Source organism: Misgurnus anguillicaudatus, chromosome 5 (genome assembly GCF_027580225.2).
Source record: "Misgurnus anguillicaudatus chromosome 5, ASM2758022v2, whole genome shotgun sequence".
Classification (NCBI taxonomy): domain Eukaryota; kingdom Metazoa; phylum Chordata; class Actinopteri; order Cypriniformes; family Cobitidae; genus Misgurnus; species Misgurnus anguillicaudatus.
The window spans coordinates 1,683,979-1,705,462 of NC_073341.2; the positions used below are offsets into that span (position 1 = coordinate 1,683,979).

At 37.3% G+C, this 21,484-nt stretch overlaps 1 protein-coding gene across 1 annotated transcript in view; it reads right to left on the minus strand.

Moving 5' to 3' along the window:
- Positions 1-21,484, minus strand: part of plxnd1 (plexin D1) — a 67,331-nt gene that overhangs the window by 7,149 nt on the left and 38,698 nt on the right. Inside the window, exons 13-33 of the mRNA XM_073867401.1 lie at positions 20,376-20,521; positions 19,674-19,779; positions 18,457-18,596; positions 18,192-18,371; positions 17,928-18,012; positions 17,580-17,846; positions 14,503-14,652; positions 12,407-12,524; positions 11,733-11,840; positions 8,336-8,448; positions 7,934-8,038; positions 6,681-6,811; positions 6,271-6,469; positions 5,718-5,864; positions 5,380-5,536; positions 4,969-5,072; positions 4,736-4,799; positions 4,582-4,616; positions 3,447-3,551; positions 452-615; positions 157-304 (exon numbers count right to left, since the gene is read on the minus strand). Coding sequence (XP_073723502.1) covers positions 157-304; positions 452-615; positions 3,447-3,551; positions 4,582-4,616; positions 4,736-4,799; positions 4,969-5,072; positions 5,380-5,536; positions 5,718-5,864; positions 6,271-6,469; positions 6,681-6,811; positions 7,934-8,038; positions 8,336-8,448; positions 11,733-11,840; positions 12,407-12,524; positions 14,503-14,652; positions 17,580-17,846; positions 17,928-18,012; positions 18,192-18,371; positions 18,457-18,596; positions 19,674-19,779; positions 20,376-20,521 — 2,772 coding nt within the window. The remainder of the gene's footprint in view (positions 1-156; positions 305-451; positions 616-3,446; positions 3,552-4,581; positions 4,617-4,735; positions 4,800-4,968; positions 5,073-5,379; positions 5,537-5,717; positions 5,865-6,270; positions 6,470-6,680; positions 6,812-7,933; positions 8,039-8,335; positions 8,449-11,732; positions 11,841-12,406; positions 12,525-14,502; positions 14,653-17,579; positions 17,847-17,927; positions 18,013-18,191; positions 18,372-18,456; positions 18,597-19,673; positions 19,780-20,375; positions 20,522-21,484) is intronic.

Here is a 21,484-nt window from a genome sequence, read left to right on the forward strand (position 1 = left end):
TGAGTACTGCAAGTCGTGAACACACCAAACATCATTAGATGGCATGTGATTCGTCAACTGGCATATTGCTTTAGAAGATTATGACACACAAATATTATCTAAAGGCACATGCGAGTATTGGAAGACATATATCTGGAGATGTGTTTATGTTCTTACTTTGCCTAGCTGTAGGTCAGAGAGTGAGCATGCATCAATGAAAGCCTGAGCAATAACTGACAGGCAAGCATCCATGTGATCCGTCTTATCAATGTCAAAAACAAACTGAGGGTTCTTCAGTATGTTCACCCAGAACCGCAGAGGCAAACTGTAGATAGATAAATACAGAGACTATTAGAGCCCTAAAGCTGATGCATACATTTTAGGAACATTTCCATCTAATTCAATTTTTTTTAACTGTCAACTTTGTTTTAATATCTGATTTTAACATCTTGCTAATGTTTTAAACCATTACCTATTAGTCTTCCAAATATGAAGCGTGTCTGGGTCTGTGATGCCGCGTTGGTCTGCCTGTTCTTCTAAAAAGTCAAAGAAGTATTTCACAGCGAATGGTGGTTTCTCAGGCGGAATGCTGAGGATGGCTTGAAAAAGATCATCTAAAAACTTCTGAAGGGTTCCCTGTACAAGCAAGACACAAAGCAGTAGCACTTTAAGGGAATACATTCATAATTACATTCATAACTAAGGGTGTGGTTTATGATCCAAACACAAAGTAAAGTCTTGAAATCTGATAAAACTTTATGCTTTGTTTGTCATTGTTTGAACTATTTGTCTGTTTATTACCATGTGAACACCGGGTACCACCTGTGGGCGTGACATTTCGGACTTTCATTGGATGTGTGTAGCATGTTTGTGTGATGAGTATTCACGGAGTTTCAACTGATATTTGTAACGTGTTTTGAGAGACAGCTGGCAGAGACACAAATGTCTAAATGTGCATCCTGTTTATTTTCTTTATTTGACAAAAACACAAAGATTTGTTGTTATTGTGAATGTACACAGATTAAAGAAGACCCTTCACAGTTTCAAATGATCAATAACATGTACAGTCGTGGCCAAAAATATTAGCACCCTTGGTAAATATGATTAAATAAGGCTGTAAAAAATTCATCTGCATTGTTAATCCTTTTGATTTTTTATTTAAAAACAAAAATGTATCCTTTCATTGGATAATAGGAATTTAAAATGGAGGGGAAATATCATTATGAAATTAATGTTTTTCTCAAATACTCGTTGGACACAATTATTAGCACCCCTAGAAATTCTTATTGGTAAAATATCTCTGAAGTATATTCCCATTCATTTTCACAATTTTCAGAACTCCAGCATGATTGTAAACACAAAATCATTCAGCTCTGCCTTCTGTTTCACAAAAATATAAAGAGGAGGGGAAACAAAGCCTAAATTCCCTTAATCATCCATCACAATGAGAAAAAACAAAGAATATATTTCTGATGTGCAGCAAAAGATAATTGATCTTCACAAATTGGTGAAGCGGCTTTAAGAAAAGAGCTAGAGCAGTGAAAATGACCATTTCCATCATAAGGGCAATAATTAAGAATTTCCAACCAACAGAAAATGTAACAAAACTGTCTGAAAGAGGACCTAAGCCTATATGGTCCTAATGTGCGGTGAGAAGGAGAGTTTGAGTAGCTAAAGACTATCTTAGGGTCACAGCTGAAGAATTGCAGAAAATTGTTGAGGCTCTGCTTCAGAAAACCTTTTAAAAAATTGTCAAACAGAACCTACATCAACACATGTTGTTTGGGAGGGTTACAAGAAAAATTCTCCTAGCTCATTCAAAAACAAACTAAAGCATATTCACTTTAAATGGGAATAGCTTCTATGGTCAGATGAAACTAAAAAATGAGCTTTTAGCAGCAAACCCTAAAGATGGGTTGGGTTAACACTCAGAAAAAATATTACCCCATGTGTACTATGAAATATACTGCTGTGTTTTTGATGTTGTGGGCCTATATTTCTGCTGGTGGTTCTGGACATCTTGGTAAAATTCATGGCATCATGGATTCTATCAAATACCAACAGATAAAAAATCCGTAAGTGACTGACTCTGTTAGAATTCTTATAATGGGCCATGTTTGGATCCTCTAACTGTACAATAACCAAAACACAACCAAAACCTCAAAAACAACACAAAAATGGGTCACTGAGCTCAAAACCAAGCTTCTGCTAAAGCCATTCCACTCTTCTGACCTGAACCCCACAGAAAATGAGAGGAGTGAACTGAAGAGGAGAAGCACCAACATGTAGCTGGGAATCTAAAAGGTCTGGAGTGATTCTGGATGTAGGAATGGTCTCTGATCTCTTGTTAGGTGATTTCTTACCTCATCAGGCATTATAGAAAATTTAGACCTATTAAACTGGCAAATGGAGGTTTTAAAAAGTATTGAATAAAAGGGTGCTAATCATTTTGGACAATGTGTATTAGAGAAAAACATTTATTTCATAATCATATTTCCCCCCATTTTAAATTCTTATTATCCAATGAAAGAATACATTTTTGTGAATTTTTTTAATGAAAAATCAAAAGGATTAACAATGCAGATGAATTTTCACAGCCTTATTTGATCATATTTACCAAGGGTGCTAATATTTTTGGCCACGACCGCATGTGTATGATTATTAATGATGGAGTATTTTAAGTTGATTCTGCTATGATAAGGAGAAAACACGTCAAAACGCGGCTTTTTAGACCCCAGGGAGTTAAATCTAAACTAAAGGCTTTTCTCTTTAACAAAGCATTCACATAACTTTGTCTAGTAAATGTACTAATCTCTCAATAGTTAGCCTGTACGGAACAAAGCATTCACATAACTTGTCAGGGTGATATACTAATGCCACAATAGCTAGCCTGTCTGGAAACGAGCAGATATTAAACCACAGCACTGTGTGACACTTGCATTACATGCAAACGGCACCTAGACTAACAGGATTTTGTTTCTCTCTCCCTGTCTCGTCCTCGATCCCGAGGACATTGAGACAAACAGACCCCATTCCGGCTGCCGTGGAGGTTAACACACCACTGAGCTACTGGCCGTCCTTCAACATGATGCCCAGCCAATGCCTGACCAACAACCACCGGCGGAACCCATTTAATCTCCTTATCTGTTTACATTATATATACTATCTCCCAAGGGTTTTTTTCTCCTAGGACTTTTTTCCCTCCTGGCTAAGGTTTTTCTCCTAGGGGGAGTCAGCCGACATTGGCTTAACTTAGCACCCACTACTACACGTTACATTATTAATATGCTCGTTGTAAAGTTTATTCATAGCCGCTGTATCTTGCTACTTATATTGTCTGTTGATTTTTCTGTTTGATATTGTCTGTTTTGCTATTGTTTTCAAATCCATGCAATAAAACCCATGACCATGCAGGTTCAAAATGAAAAAATATTAAACAATAATATATTATAAAAACTTTAAGTCACCTTGGTAGAGAGCAGACGTGTCAGGTAGATCTCGGGTAACACTTTCTTTCTGTGGCTGTGCCTGTGGGACTTTCTGGTCTCTATTTGCTCATCATGTGGCAGAACCTGCAGTGACATCAGCCATCAGCATTATGGGTAATGTTTCAGATGATAACTTAAATTTTATAACTTGTATTAAATTTTATTACATGCTACTAGTACTAATACATATAAATATACATATAACGAAATTCAAACATATATGCTTTGTTGGGATAAATGAAAATTGCCATAATATTAGCTATGCTATCCACACATGCTATCCCATCAGGGCTTAAACTTTGTTGCTCATCAGCCACTTTGACTTATGGTTTTCCAAAGTTACCAGCAACATTTTTACACTAAAAGCACTAAAAGCTCCTAATCATAGGGGAACCATTTTTTGCTACATAGCACCTATAAACCACCTATAAAGAACAATACTGGGCTGATATAGCACAATATGATTCTACACAGGTGCTACACATACATACAGTAGGTGCTATATGGCACTACGTGACATTACAAGCCAGTGAACCACTTTTAGTTCTACACAGGTGCTACACATACACACAGTAGGTGCTATATGGCACTACGTGACATTACAAGCCAGTGAACCACTTTTAGTGCTGAAATTTAAATTACCACTGTACACACAAAAATCAAAACATGAAATTAAAACACAGATCCCTCTCAATGCCATGCCAATTATTTTGTCATTTGCACCACATGAAGTCAAACAAATAAATACTGTTAAATAAAAAATTTAGTGATTGGAATAGACGCTACTGCTGACATCTGTAGTTTCATCCCTGATATAATCTATAGTGTAAATGGTAAACAGTTTCAGCTTGCTGTCTGCTATGAAGGAGCTCAGGAATAAAACACAACTTGAGCTTCGATTTGCCCCTCTGAACCACTAATAACCACTGATTACACAGGCAATATTAAAGGAGGAGAAGGGGAGGTGCAGGAATGCCAAGAGGACTGACAACAGGCTGCTCTCAGAATTAAAACTCTAAGTGAAATATATGTAAGAAATATGTTCAGTATCCTCCAATTATTCTGAGCAGCATCTGGGGAATAACATTATCCTCTAGAGAAGATAAACACCTACCAAATGAACATATTTCTCTGTGTCCAGATCTTTAACTGTGAAGTGGAGAAACAAAATTAGACGTAAGAAAATGAATGAAGAAAATAAATTACCAAGACTATGGAGCACAAATAGCATTTGTTAAAGAAAAAACTGACAGTTTGATGGTCATTACCTCTGCCCAGTGTGTTCTCTCTCTTATCTTTCATACTCATGGCCAGTGATGCCCCATCTAGGATCTGGAATGAGTTTTACAAAATTCCATATGTAACAGAAATGGAAAATAAGAGCCCTTAAATTGTTTTATTTCAGAAACTTGCAAAAGGATGACTAAAACTTTGTGAGTAATGGTTTACACACACACACACACACACACACACACACACACACACACACACACACACACACCTGATAGTGAAAAATGGTATTGAGTTTTTTTCTGCCATCTTCCATTAGAGATGTGTCATCCAGATCTTGTAGAATTCGACTCCTCTTGCCCTCTGGAAACCATTCTGTGCGAGACAGAACCAACCACACTCTTGATACAACTTGCAATAAGTAAGAGAATCAACTCAGACTATATTGAATGCACTGTAATTCACTCGGTATAAAAGCCTAAAAAAGCATAAATAAAATGCTTAATGTAACAATTTTAAATGGTAAAAAAATCGAATCCAAACTATTTTTACCTAAGATGCTATGAGGTCCAAAAGCTATTACACACAAGAAATAGCCCAAATAAAGTGTCATTTGTTAACGTCCCTTCTATCATCTTATGATCATAAATTATTATTGACATTTTATGAGATGATAATTTACCCAGGTCAACATCCTCTTCTCTTGGCCACTGAGAGAAGGGCAGGTTCTTGTAAAATGCTTCAAGTATCTTTTCTTTCACCTGGCAGATAGTGTCTGTATTCATCACACGTACGGTCACGGAGTCCATGCCGAACCCTTGGAACGACACGTTAACGTTCTGGAACCCAAACAAGTCACAAGGAGTCAGTTGACAAAATATTAATTTATTCCCAAACAACTTCATTAATGGGATGTCGATTATTGTGTAAATAAAAAGTGAAAAAGACAAGCATACGATTTGAATTAAGAGTCAGTGTGAACAGAATAATTTGTCTGAAGTGATGTCAATTTAAGCTCACCTGTGGTTTGGCTTCAATGTTTTCCCTCAGAAGCCACTCTTCGTTAAGTGTATAGCGTGCCTTTCCAGTGATGGCATCAATCGAACCCTTGTTGATTTGCTGTTTGATGGCGCACAGCAGCAGAAAGAATGGTTCACCTACAGTTTCCTAGTGGGGACAAATCATCAACATTTTATGGATGTTGGGAATGCATAAGGCAATACACAAACTTAACCCATTGTGTTGTAATTTAACCTATGCTGGGTTGTTACAACCCAAAATGCGGGGTTGTTTTAACCTATATTGTTAACCTATCAGTTGATATGAAAATGCAGCTTTTGAAAAGAAGTTGCTATCAAAAATCAAGGAACTTTCTGCAAAGGTCATCCTTTGTGGTCAAACCTGTTGGTAAGTGAGGACCCAGTTTTGCTGTTCAATTATGTTCCAAAACAAAGCTTGAGCTGGCTGACCAGCGCAAGCACCTTAGCCTTTGTTTTTTGCCAGCAGAAACATCCCTAGTTAGGTAAAAAAAATCATATTTCCAATAATTTCCTACTTTACTATACTTGAGCACCTTAAGGTAGCTGTACATGCAGATGGACATCCAGTTGGTGAGCATCTTCTCCACCACTGACTCTGTTCGTCGGAGCATCAATTTGGGGTTTTTGGAGGCTGAAGCATCAATCAAATCCACCAACAAGTCCTTCATAATGCTGGTGTAGTACTCAAGTTTACCATGGAGGGCGATAGTAAGCAGAGAGGCTAGATTGCACCTAAACATCAATGAAAACATGCACACAATGACAACAAACCAACATTTCTATTATGACACGTTGGTGTGGATAGTGTAAGATCCAGTACATAGCTTTTATCTACTGATGTAGCTAATCAGACAGAGATGATAATGAACAAAAAATATTAAAAATGGTCACCACAATTTGTTAGCTTGAATAAACCATTTTGATTGTTTTTCTCTGTACTCACCTGTCTCGCACTGCAAAGTCTTTCTGCTGCTCCAGTGCATGAACAAATGTGACCAAAAAGTGTTTGTTGCTGAGAAGAGTGGAAAACAGTGTGATGCCCTCGTCCATATTGGGTCGTGTGCTGTTTGAAGACTTCAACATAGAAAAGGATCCATTGTGAATAATTTGGGTTACATTTTTCATATACTGTATCATATATATATATATATTTGCACAACTGGCTTTAAACTCCATTAAGGCCCTCTCACAGAGCCATTTGCAAAAAATAACGTAAATGTCACTACTTTTGTGTGTGGAGGACAGTTGTGCATTTATGAAATCGTCAGCCTAAACCAGGGGACATTGCATTATCTGCAATGGACCAAGATTGCCCTATTTGTTGTTTACCCATAATATAACAAATGGCTCACGTCATGACAGAAGCCCAATGGGTTAAAAATGTGGAGAACTTCCTGTAAATGATTCGGCCCAAGGTCGAGCAGCTTTCACAGCACCAGAGTTCGGCAAAAGCTGCCCTGAAAACACCTGTTTAGAGCCGTCTCGCACTGACCCAAAGAACTGTACGAGGGCCGAAAGCTCATTTGGGCCGACTTAAACAGTGTCAGTGTGAAAACACCCTTATACTATGTTAACTGAAAAGCTAACATTTGATGTATTTGTAAAGCAAAGAAGAGAGTCTTAAGTCCAAAGTATACTTTGACTGATTTTGGACATACAAGGGGCATATTTACAACATTTTTGTTTGTAGTCTTGTTGACTGGATGAGAAATTTAAATTCCCAACCATTGTGTAAAATGTCCTCAAAACATCTGGACAAAGCTCAGCCAAAACCTTGTGCGTGAGGTTATATGAGGAACCTTAAGGGCAAGAGAATTTGGGTTGCTGGCAAAAAGAGTTGCCTTTGAGATGTTGAATTACACAAACATATTTAATTACTGTTGAATTGTACTGTACCGTCTGTTGACCTACAACAACCTCAAGAGAACAAGCTTAAAAAATAGCTGGCCAAACTTTGGAAAATAATGTGAATATTCATTTTAAATGTGTATGTCAATTCATTTATTATGATTTGACAACAGGGTGAAGAATTTGAATGTAAATTTACAATCTTACATTTCATGATCTGCTTATGCCACACTGATGGCTTCATGGTTATGTTTTACATACATTTGTTTTGTTTGTGTATAAATCAAGTAATGTGAATTCATATGAATTTCAACTAAAACAGTTCTCTCACAAGGGACAGCATCTCACCTGACAATCGGGCAGTAGAGGATGAGTTTCAGATACCACCCGTGGACCAAGAGGACTGTTCTCATAGACAGGCTGAACCAGACGTCTCTCATAGTCAGAACACATCTTCACAAACACAACAATTCCTTTAAGTTTGACAAAATGTTTACCACCGAACAATTTGCCTACTCTTTGTCTGTTATGTGGAGTTTTGTTCTCTTTGCATTCAACAAATGTTGAAATTAACATTAGTAAATGCTGTTTTGTGTATTGTTAGTTTGTTTTAACTAATGTAATGAAATAAAAGTAGCATATAGAACCCTATTGTAAAGTGTTACCATTTAGTTTGATATACTTGTGAATGTACAGACACCTGTAGTTAATAGTTAATATTAAACCCAACATGTGGACAACATGCTTTACCTTAGGAAAGAAGGTGCGTGTCACAAACTGCTTGTACTCCAAAAATGGGATTCCCTGTGTGCGGTTCAGTTCTTTGGTCAGATCTGTCATATCAGTCTGTAGTTCTGCAAAACCTGAATAATGAAAATATGTCAGCAACACACTTGGAAAAGGATAGAAACACTTTTCGTTTGACTTGTTCTTTTTGCTATTTTCTATCTCCTCAGTACAAATTGTCTTTTAAAAACATATGATGTTTATATTTTTCCCTCAAAGGGAAAACGGACTTCCCCCACAGTGTAGCTGATAGGTTTGTGCTGGTATACTTGTGCTTGCTTGCCACAATGAAGTTGTGAAAACCTGACCCCAACACACACAAAGACATTTAAAGGTAGTAGTAGTAGTAATAGTAGTAATAGTAGTAGTAGTAGTTGTAGTAGTAGTAGTTGTTGTTGTTGTTGTTGTTTATTTATAAAGCACCATTTCAACAACAGGACGTTGTACCAAAGTGCTGTACAACCATCCAACAATAAATACATAAAAAGAATGCAAAAGCACATCATAAAAGAACATCACAAAACAATATAGACAGACAAAAACCAACCATCAACTCGCAGAAAAAAATAATCAAGTAAAGAAATGAGTATGTTATATCAGCACGCTGTTTTCATCAAAGAATCCTTAATGTTGTATAGAGCACTTTCGATCTAAAAAAATGTAGTTAAAAGGGGACCTAAAAGGGGAATTTTTAAATAGTTTTTAAAAGACCCTAAGATCTAATATGGAGTGGCAAGGAGCAGCCACGGAAAAAGCCACATCACCCCTTCGCTTTTGTTTGGTCCTCGGGACACAGTTAACCCATTTTTTAATCAGACCTTAGGGACCTATGGGGCTTAAAAGTCCCTTCAGATTTAACGTAAACTTTTAACAAAACCACTAGTCTACAAAATGTTGTGCGGGTACAAACACGCAGCTGTGTGTGATGCAATGGTAACATTTCCACAATTACCACAGTTCTGAGAACAGTGTTTGTCTTTCATTTCAAGAGTTCAGCACATGATTTAGGCTGATATCAGATCAGTGTCTGTGTGGAAGGTCCTGGTGTAGGTGGATTAACTGGGACAACAGGAAGTGAGACATCCTCTTATTGTTTCAACACAGGATGTCTGTGTATATTTATAGATTAAATAACCATGGAAACCAAGAATATAATGGAAGAAGTGAGCCAGTGAAATGTTGCAATTCTGAAAGCTCATGCCCCTCGGGCCACACTCACAACCAAACATTGCAAAAGTAAAAGATACAAGTTAAAACATTTAAAAAAGAGTTGCAGGGATGATGAGAAATTTCTGTTTCAGATATTACTATGCCTTGGAAAATAGAAAATGAATAACAATGACTTTTTTGGTGTTTTTGTGCATGATAAATCCAGTTCCCATTTACTTTATTTTTATTACATACCAAAGAACATCTTGGACATTATTTACAGATCATAATGTTATGAAACAATGCGAGTGTGTTCATGGGCAAATAATATGCGAGGAACCCCCCACTTTTCAACTTGCCGCCACCATTCATGGCCATTTATTTTTGTTAGTTACTTAGATTTGAGTGAAGTAACATTAACACAATCACAAGCAGTGTTGGGTAAGTTACTCAAAAAAGTAATTAATTACTAGTTACTAATTACATTTTCAATCATGTAATTAGATTACTGTACAAATTACTCTCTAAAAAAGTATTTTTCTTATTTATTACTTCCTAAATCCTATTTAGTGAAATTATACAAAGTAGGCTTGAAATAGCTCGACCAAGTACATAAATTATTCTGCTCACAATTTTTAAGGTCCAATTCTCACTATAAGTTATTAACTATTAGACTAGTTACTATTAGACTATTCAGGGCTCCAGACTGCCACCAAATGGTGCCATTTTGCCACCAAAATTTGAGAGTGTGCCAATGAATTTTACATCCAGTCGCACATGTGCGACCAGTAAATTTGACCTTTTTTTTGTAATGTGACACTGAATTTGAAACAGCACATTGTACTTTCTGCATCTATCATTAAAGTATTTATTAGTAATACAGTGAAAATTAGTAGAAATGCGAATATTTGGTTAGCATGTTGTTTACAGTGTGTGCCCCTACATTTTCTGGTTGCGCCCCTAAAATTTTCAGTTGGGGGCCACTGTGCTTCCAGTGAAAAAAGTTAGTCTATTAACTATTTTTCCCTCAATATTCTACTAATTACTGCTTATTCATATTTGGTAAAGTAGTTGTTTAGTTTAACTAATGGTAGGAATTAAGGATTAAGGATGTAGAATAAGATTTTGCACAATCAGACATTAATATCTTTTAAGTATTAATAAACAGACAGTATCTCAGTAATATTAAGGCTATTAACTAGTTAATAGTGAGAATTGTAAACTACAATGGAGTGTTACAATTATTCTTATTAACTCACCATGTATTTAAAATGAGAAGGATACATTAAAATCATGTATTTTTACCGTAGACCTAATATTCTGTTGTTAAATCCACTTCTGAATTACATATAATTGTTTTACAGTCCATACACAGTATTTACTTCAATTTCATTTGAAGTAACTGGAATTAAATTACTAGAAAAATAAGAGTAATCCATTACCCTACTTTTTTAAGGAAAAGTAATTAAATTACAGTAACTTATTACTTACTAACTAGTTACACCCAACACTGATCACAAGTGAGCATTATGAGACGAAGCATCTTTCATGCACTGTTTAAGCTTCAAAGTTTAAAAGACAGAAACGGGAACAGCACAGAACTGACACTTGCATGATCGGGCCAGTGCTGCGTTGTCACAAATGTTTATTTCACATATTTCACTTTTAGACATTGCCAATTAAAACACTTAAACACAAGAAGACACGAAAAAAGATTTACTCACATGATGTGTACCTCAAAGTGTGTGCCTGGAAAGCCATATCTCAATGCCACCATTTTACATGATCTCTAAAAGTGTGTGTGTGTGTACCTGGTAATTATCACGTTGTGGGGACCAATTGGTCCCCACAAAGATAGGAATACCAGTGTTTTTGTGACCTTGAGGAAACAAGCTTATAAATCAAACAAAATGATGTTTATTGAAAATCTAATGTACAAGAAAGTTTTCTGTGATGGTTGGGGTTAGGGAATAGGGTAGGTAAGGAGAATAGAATATACAGTTTGTGTGGTATAAAATGCATTACGTCTATGGAATGACCCCACAAAACATGGAAACCAGAATGTGTGTGTGTGTGTGTGTGTGTGTGTGTGTGTGTGTGTGTGTGTGTGTGTGTGTGTGTGTGTGTGTGTGTGTGTGTGTGTGTGTGTGTGTGTGTGTGATAATATAACTATTTTGTTCACTGCTGCCAAAAATAAGCATCCATTAGTTACCTTTACGTATCTCTTCTCTGATCTGCGACTCCATCTCTTCCATCTGTAACAGAGTCTTCTGCCAATACCTCTCTGCCCTGCGGCTTTTTGTGCAATACACCACCAGTGCTACACATAAAAACATGCTGTCTTTAACAAGGTTCTCCAGGATAATGTTTAACAACTTTATTGCTTCTACAAGATTCAACACTTGTTCAAGTGGACCCACACATACAGTGGATCTAAAAGGCTTTTAAAAAAAATGTATGCTAAATATATATAACAGTTATTCGGCTTCACAGACAAAGCATAAGGCATAAGGTCCTGGACTAAAACACAAATTTGAGCTGTCTCAACTGAAAACAACTTGCACTGACAGATCTTAAAATCTGCCAGTGCCATTGATTTGTCTCAAGATACAAACCATTAATATCTTTGTCTAAGGCATGTTTAAAAAGATGCTTAAACATCTTAATTTAATTAAAGCATTGTCCTGGCTTTAGCTAAGCCTTGTCTGTGAAAAACCTGACATGAATTTAAAAAGTGATTTGTATTGGTATATCCATTCTTTCTTTAATGGCAGCGTGCGCTCGAGCTGATAAGGATGAACATGATTTGAGAATGTTCCAAGAAGTGTTTGTATGTTTAATTATCCGTGCTAACTGATACCCATAAGATGTATATAAATAACATACCCACGGTGCAAAGCAAGAGCAGCACACAGCAGACCACGATGGAGACCACAATGGCCAGTTCACTGCCTCCACCCATCTGCACCATCGCTATGACCTTATGAAAATGACCCACTTTTACCTAAAACACACAAGCAGCTCTGTTAGAGCTTTTAGATGATTAAACGTGCATCTTAATAAAACACAAAAACCTTACAAATAAGTCAATATAGAGATAAACTCTACGTTGTGGTTTCCCAGACAGAGATTAGCTTAAACCAGGACTAGGCCTTAGTTTAATTAGGAAATATAACTAGTTTTAACAAACATGCCTTACTACAAGCATTACTTGTGTGCATTTTGAGGCAAAACAAAAGGCACTCATGTATTTTAAGATATGTCAGTGCAAGTTGTTTTCAGTTTGGACAACTCTTATTTTAGTATAGGACTAGTCTAATCCCTGTGCGGGAAACCGCCCCCAAGTGTGTATTTACTTAAATTCACACCATCAAACACAACCTAGAAAATCTAATTTAGAGTCAGAGCTAATCACATTATATTATACTACTATATTTCTATATTTATGCAGTTGGCAGACGCTTTTATCCAAAGCGACTTACAGTGGATTACCAGGTATACATTTTTATCAGTATGTGTGTTCCCTGGGTTCAAACCCATGATCCTTTGCGCTGCAAACACAATGCTCTACCACTGAGCTATACAGGAACACTATACCACACAAATGACTATTAAATGACTAAGAGCAACAGAATTGTAAGCAACAATATATTATTGCCCAACATAAGGATGGTTTGCCAGCATGGTTTGCTCATATTGGACAAATATTATCATTATTTTTTAAAAGCATGCCTCTTGACACAGTTAATGATTTTGCGAAAGGAACTGTGTGGTTTCTCTAAAGTCTATAAACCGTAGTGTTGTCAATGTGCAGCATGGTCAAAAAAGTTACTGAAATAGATCGGAGCAAATAAGAGAGACTTTTTAGCAGATTTCACCGTAAGAATGAAACTACTGCTTATGGATGGGTAATGCAAGTACTGTATAAACCCAGCCTGGGCCATTCCTCATTCCTTTAATGTGAAAGTAAAATAACAAATCTATTCAAAGCACTAATATATAATACATATAAATGCTGTTTCATTTGATATTGTATGTGAAGTGGTTTTGCTACAGACTTTACTTGGGGAAGATGTGTAAAAAACTGAAGTAAAGAGTAAACATTTTTTTCATTGCTTGTTGACTCAGTTGAAATGTATCATTAACAGTGCTCAGGCCTTTTCACTACTGTGACCAACAGATATACCAATAACTGTCTTTGAGTCATAATTAGACTAAACAAAGTTCAAGGAATTTCTGACATCAAAACAAATGCCGATATGAGGTGAGCCCAGATGTCTGTGGACACATTATTAACGCTTGTTTTCATATTAAATTTTTTTGCAGAGATAAAATATGAAGAGATGAGTGATGAGCAGGTCTTAACATGTGCTTACTGTCACACTAATAGCATTTTGTTTTTACATGCTGTTTAACTCTTTCCCCGCCACTGACATGATATCTTGTCAATCAAGAGAAAACGCTTCCCCGCCAATGACGAGTATATCCGTCTTTCTGCAATACCGCTATTATCCACTAGGTGGCACCCTTCCGCAACTTTTTAAAACCGGAAGTATTGCCCTATGACAAGCTGCTGCATGTCCGTGTCTGTTTTAAAGATCGCTCTGAATGGGATCTCTATGAAAAGTCCATCACAAAAATTTAATTATCTCTGCTTTTTGCTCTAAATGTGGTGTTTTTGCAGAAACCTACCCATATTCAAAAGCTGATTGCAAAAAAACTACTGAAGGTAGGATGATACGTTTTTTTTTGTTTGAAAGCAGAGGGTCTGTTCTTTCATTTGGTATATTGTATGTTTATATATTTGAAGAAGAACATTTTCTGGAAGGCATTAAACTTTTGTGAAAATCATGAAAAACGCTGGCGCTGGCTGGCAACTTTTTTAAAAAACGCTGGCGGTAAAAGAGTTACACCCAAATTTTTCGCTTGAGGTTGAGACTACAGGTGATGTATGTGAGACGGGGTTTTCAGGAGAGACTCACAGTTACGGGCAGATCTCCAGTGCTGGCACTCAATGATCTGTTGATGGTGCAATGGAAGAGCTGGTCATTATGGAACGTGATGTCACAGAGGTCCCTGCCAATCGTCACAGAGTATTCCTCTGGTGTCAAATCCAACTCACTTGGCCCTTTCTGCAATTTAAACATTTTCACCTTTTAATTGTCTTTGACAGAAGAACATTCTTGAACATCTGTAAAACCACTCGCATCAGCTATATGCTGTCTAATAAAAACGTTGGGTTTTAAAGGGACATTCGTTATTTGGGTTCACATTAACATTTTCTTGGTGAACCTCCTAAGACTCGAGCTTTGGTTTGGCTTGCATTTTAGATTTCTTCCAGCTATTTGGGGTTAGGAAGAACCAATAAATAAAATCACCAATATTTTTCTTTGTACATGAAGCAGTGTAATTGTCCAAGTTTGTGTACAACAGGTTCCAGTTACACAGAATTAGGTATTATGGTGCAAACAACAAAAAATGTGATGTCCACCACATATGTGGACACACCAGGTCTTAGGAAGTTAATTTAACCCAATGGCTGGGGTCGTCCCTTTTTGACCCAACGTTGGATTGAAAATAACCTAGGATTTTTTAGAATGTTCTTTCTAAAGATTTCTTAGAACGCACACAAATATAACTGGTCTTTATTGTGGTTAAATTAATATCTAAAAACTGAACTAGGAAAATGAACAAAATCAAATAATCTAAATTAATATATATATATATTTCATATCAAGAACATGGGGATTAAATATGGAAATAAGTGCATAAATGTAAAAGCAAGATTTCTGAATTAAATATTGGGAAAATAGTGGGGATAACAAGTATTTGACACAGTGCCAATTTTGCAGGTTTTCCCACTTACAAAGCATGTAAAGGCCTGTAATTTTTATCACAGGTACACTTCAACTGTGACTGAATGTAAAACAATGTAAAACCTCCATCCTCCCCTCAATACGGTGCAGTCGTCCTGTCCCCTTTGCAGAAAAACATCCCCAAAGAATGATGTTTCCACTTCCATGCTTCACGGTTGGGATGGGATGGTGTTCTTCCTCCAAACACGGCGAGTCGAGTTTACTCCAAAAAGCTCTATTTTTGTCTCATCAGACCACATGACCATCTCCCATTCCTCCTCTGGACCATCCAGATGGTGATTGGCAAACTTCAGAAGGGCCTGGACATGTGCTGAGCAGGGGGACCTTGTGTGCGCTGCAGGATTTTAATCCATGACAGCGTAGTGCAGGGTTCCCCAAATCTTACCCTGTAGGGCCGGAGCACTACAGAGTTTAGGTCCAACCCTAATCAAACTTACCTACCTGTGAAGGCCTTGATTAGCTTGCTCAGGTGTGTTTGATCAGGGTTGGAGCTAAACTCTGCAGTGCTCTGGCCCTCCAGGGTAAGATTTGGGGAACCCTGGCGTAGTGTGTCACTAATAGTTTTCTATGAGACTGTGGTCCCAGCTCTCTTCAGGTCATTGAGCAGATCCTGCCGTGTAGTTCTGGGCTGTTCCCTTAACTTCCTCATGATCATTGATGCCCCAAGAGGTGAGATCTTGCATGATGCCCCAGACTGAGGGAGATTGACCGTCATCTTCAACGTCTTCCATTTTCTAATAATTGCGCCAACAGTTGTTGCCTTCTCACCAAGCTGTTTGCCTATTGTCCTGTAGCCCATCCCAGCCTTGTGCAGGTCTACAATTTTATCCCTGATGTCCTTACACAGGTCATTGTGGAGGGTTTGTAGTCTGTTTGATTGAGTGTGTGGACAGGTGGCTTTTATACAGGTAACAACTTCAAACAGGTTCAGTTAATACAGGTAAGTGGAGAACAGGAGGGCTTCTTAAAGAAAAACTAACAGGTCTGTGAGAGCCGGAATTCTTCCTTGGTGGTAGGTGATCAGATACTTATGTCATACAATAAAATGCAAATTAATTATTTACAAATCATACAAAGTTTTTTGTTTTAGATTCTATCTCTCACAGTTGAAGTGTACCTATGATAAAAATTACAGACCTCTACTTGCTTTGTAAGTAGGAAAACCTGAAAAATCTGCAGTGTATCAAATACTTGTTCTCCCCACTGTATAGATGGTTTCAGCAACAACAACATAAACAAACAGCTTTTTTTAAACTAAACGCAACTTCCGGTAAACCTCCACATAGAATCACATAGAATTCTGATTACCAGGGAAAAAAACAATTCTTGCCTGACTGCCAAACCTCTCCACACAGTTGTGATTCATGCTCATCGTCTCCCCCTGCCTTTAGCAAACCAAAACATTTTATTTCCGACAAGGTATTTGTTTCAGAGATCAGTTTAGCCACTAGCCAGACCCATAAATAAATACAGAGCAGAAGTTAACTTCGGTTCAGGCACATAACCGCAACAACACGCGTGCATCCAATAGACAGGTTGCAGGTTCACAAACATTACAGGGTGCGCGCATCCAGGAGGCAGAAAGCCCGATTGGTGAGCTGATCCACTACTGCAACAACCTTAATTATTGAAGCGTTCTTTATTGTTTGTATATAAATAAAACTTGATTTTAGTTGGATCTGTTTTTCTGTCTTTATTTTTGCAGCGTTACTGTGATACATGTATGAATTATAATGTAATAGTCGCATCTACTGGTATGTTAACATCAGGCACCCAGCACTGACTCTGTTGGTACTATTTTCCACGCAACAACTCCTTGGCATTTTGACTTACAGACACAGCTACTAGCCTACAACACAATGCACGTCTCTTCATTAAACTTGAAACTACGACGTGGAACAATTTAATAGATCATTTTGATATATAACACATTTTTTTCAAGTTTACAAAATGTACATGGAATTTAGTGCATTGAAATTCAAATCAATGTTGGAAAAGCTGAAAATTTTAGGTAAAATTTTAAGTTAATTCAACTTATCTGGCATTACAGTGTAAAGTATAAATATAAAAACACTGTACATAGTAATTGAAAATTTTAAACTATAATAACTAAAGTGTGCATTTTATTAAACAGTAGATTCCATGTGTGTCTACAGTAGAAGGGCACATATAATGTCACTTACATTAATGATAAGGATGAGAGGTTCTCCAGGATGATGTTTAATGAGTTTCTCTTTGTTTGCCGTATAAAACTGTGGGTCTTCAACGTAGTCAAAGCGAAAGTGATCGGTATGGGGCATATCATCCTCTTCTAGCCTTTGACCTGATAAAGATGCATCATCTCTTCTGTAGAGCACCTCATTGAAATAGAATTGAGCCGTGGCCTGCTGGGATTGACTGGCCGCAGGAGACTGACACACAATCAAAGTAGATGAAACACAGGAGCAGTTCTACAGAACACAGTGCAAATGACATGAGCATGACTAAATACACAAACACATATTCACTAAAATATCACCACATTACAGTACCGTCTGTCCTATTCCAGAAACCTCCATTGTCACAGACTGGACCAGATGAAAGCTGTGTCCAATGACTGAGATGTTGCGACCACCACTACAACACAACCACATGAAAAAATAACATGAGTAGAAAATCATTGTGTAATTTAAAAGCAGTCAGGACCAGTATAACTAGGGCTTATTTTTATGTACATAAAACTTATATACAGTATATACAGTATAATTAAACAATGAATTACATCCTATTGCTGTTTGTTTGTTCGGTTGTCTCACCTGATGTAGCTTTTGGTGGGTTTAATGTCATTGATTGTAGGGTTTTTCTCATAGGAAAATGTAAAATTTGGTGAACCACTGTGACATGGCTGGCCGTCATACACCACACACACCGATACACTCTCTGCGACAGGGGGCACCACTGGTGGCATCACACACTTGATCATATAACTAGACTGCCTAAAGAATCACAGAGAAATGTTGTACTAATGCTATACACATAGAAAAAAAGAGAAATCCATGTGTAATAAAACACCACACTCACATCAAGATGACACAGTTCTGAGTACTGTTGACCTTGACATTAATCGTGGATCCAGCATCCAGAAATTCACCCTCAATAGTGAGTCTAGTTCCACCAGCGAGGGGACCTTGTCTGGGCATAACGTTTAATAGTTTGGGCTCCTGTGGCATAGGCAGACAATACAGGAACATTGAGAATTGCCATGTCAAAAATATTTTTGTTTGCAGACGCACATTTAGCATTTCACAGAAATTTAACAGCATTTAAACACAGTATTTGGCTGATCTTAGCTTTTGATATCATATTGACCAGTAGGTGGCACTGTGACAAAACATGCTTGTGATGCCCTATGGCACAGTTTATGTCACTACACAAAAGGTTTGCAAAAAGAAGAAACGAAAGAAACTTCCCTTCTTCTCACATGCAACAAAACAAAGTCGAACCATGCATACCCAGAAATCTGATTTGGGATCAGATTCCTCAGTGTCAATGCAAATTCAGGTCACAACGACCTATTGTACCGAATCAAACTGACTTTAAGTGTGTGTTATTAATATTCTTAATCAGTCACCTCAATTGTGCGTATGCTTCCAAACAGGGCATCATTTGACATATAGTAGGGGTTGGCAATAAACCGTCTACGATTCTATGCGTATCTCATCTGTAAAGCCGGATCCTTGATTAGTAGTACAGTAAATCGACACTACCTGCTCTCAGATTCAATTCAATTTTATTATATAGCGCTTTTACAATTGTTTAATTGTTTCGATTTACATTAATAGATGCAGGAGAAAACACAAAATCGTTGATGGACAACATAAGCAGCCGAATACAGCGGTTAATTAAACTGGATGGGGCGGCATTTACTACACAGAGCCGTAGTTCACCAACAAGCTAGGCAAAACGGATGAGTCACCTGCAGTAACTAACCTGATATTCCCTAGTTTACTGTCAGTTTAACCGCCTTTAGTAAGGGGATGCCCACGGATTTATCACCCAGCCCATTCACATTTAGACAAGCAAAAAAAATTTTTTAATAATGATGATGCATACCAAACAATCTTATGGGTATATGTTAGCAGTCAAAACACTTTTAGAATACGTATAATTTTAGGGCAGCTTTTAAAGATGCACAAATAATGTTATGAGACTTGTCTATAAAATAAAAGTAGAAATATACATAGAATATGTAGATAATTGTAGATGCTGATCTACAATTAGATCAGGTTTGTACTTACCACAAAAGAGAACATTTCCTTTGAAACGCCAACAGCATTACTGTCTATGCTCACTGTAACGTAATCACTCATACTTTTCCATGATGCAGCAGTCTCACAAATCAACCTGTGGCAACACACAAATCTTAGATCTGTAGATCAGTTCTCTGTGACAGACAACATAAGTAGCAAAGTACAGCGGCTATGAATAAACTTTACAAGCGAGCGTATTAATAATGTAACATATAGAAGAGGGTGCTAAGTTAAGTTTAGTTGAAAATAAACATAATAGTATGTTCTTTAAAATAACATTGTCAAATTAAGGCTGGTTGACCCTGTCCCTTCAAATACTGCTTAGTGTGATAACCCTACTGGTATTTGTGGAGGCACTTGTGAAAATAACAGGTTAAAATCCAAGTTAGGAATGTTTGAAATGTTGATGGATTTGATGGAGTAGTGTGAACCAGCATATAGCTTACCAGTTTTGAACTGTCATAAGCCAATCGTAGTTTGAAAAAAAAAACAGATTTGTACAATAATGAATTTGATATAATAACAAATAATAACAGTTCACTGTCACATATTTAGTAATTTCGGATTCAGTACATTGCAAGTAATGGGTAGAAGTCGGAAAACATTTTCAAGATACTTGCAAATACTGTATGTATGTATTTAGATATAAAGGAAAAACTGCAACTCATATACACATGAGTGTGTACTTACTTTACTGAAACAGTGTAGTATTCAGGCAGTATCTTACAGGGCACATTGCCAATAGACACATTCACATGATCTGCGCTGTGTCCAAGATTTTTACCCTGCACTGTGAGAAGCGTCCCGCCCATCAGTGGCCCTCTGAGAGGTTCAATCTATACAAAAAAATGCAACAGGACTTAATTTAAGGAACAGTATGTAGGATTGTAGCCAAAACTGGTATTGCAATCACAAAACTTGTGGCTAAAACTTGTACTGCGATCACACAACTGGTGGCCAATACACAAAATGACAACATAAACATCAGTTGAGGGCTGCAATTTCACTGTTGTCAGTAATATAAGTTTTTTAAATGAAAATGATTTCTTAATGTCTAGTGACATATCAGGGCCATTTTATGATTAATTGATATCAATTTCTTACATACTGTTCCTTAAACAATATTGTGTCATTTTTGCAACAACAGAAATTACCTTTAATCACATGTAAGGAGGGGTGTGTGGAGGTTTTTCAAGTTGGGATGCTGTGTGTCTGGCTGGCTTTGTCCTTTTTTGACCCAACACTGGGTGAAAATAAATTTTTAAAGGTTCCGTTCTTTTTGTGTTTTGGAAGCTTTGGTTGTGTTTACAGTGTGCAATATAACATGCAAAGAGGAAAAAAGAGAGAGTGAAGGAGATGGGGAGGAGGAGGGATGCCGGATAAAATTGCAGCTGGACGCGAAGGCCAGAAGACTGACTTATATACGCCCATGATGATGATGATTGACAGGCCTGAATGTTTAGGCTCCTCTTGAACCTACGTTTAGAACTACATTAAAGGCGGAGTCCACGATATTTGAAAAAACGCTTTGGAAAAGGAGACAGGCCGACTACCAAAACACACTTATAGCCAATCAGCAGTAAGGAGCGTGTCTATAAACCGACATCCTTGCCGGGTTGCGTATGTGTGTGGCGGGTCTATCAACAGAAGGTCCAGATTCTATTGGGGTAGGGGCGTGTTTGTTTAGGTGATTTCAAATATCAACATTGGCTTTCAAACATCGTGGACTCCGCCTTTAAAGAAAATATATCGTCTGAGGTGAACTTTGAGCTTTAACATTTTACAGGTATTATTTATGC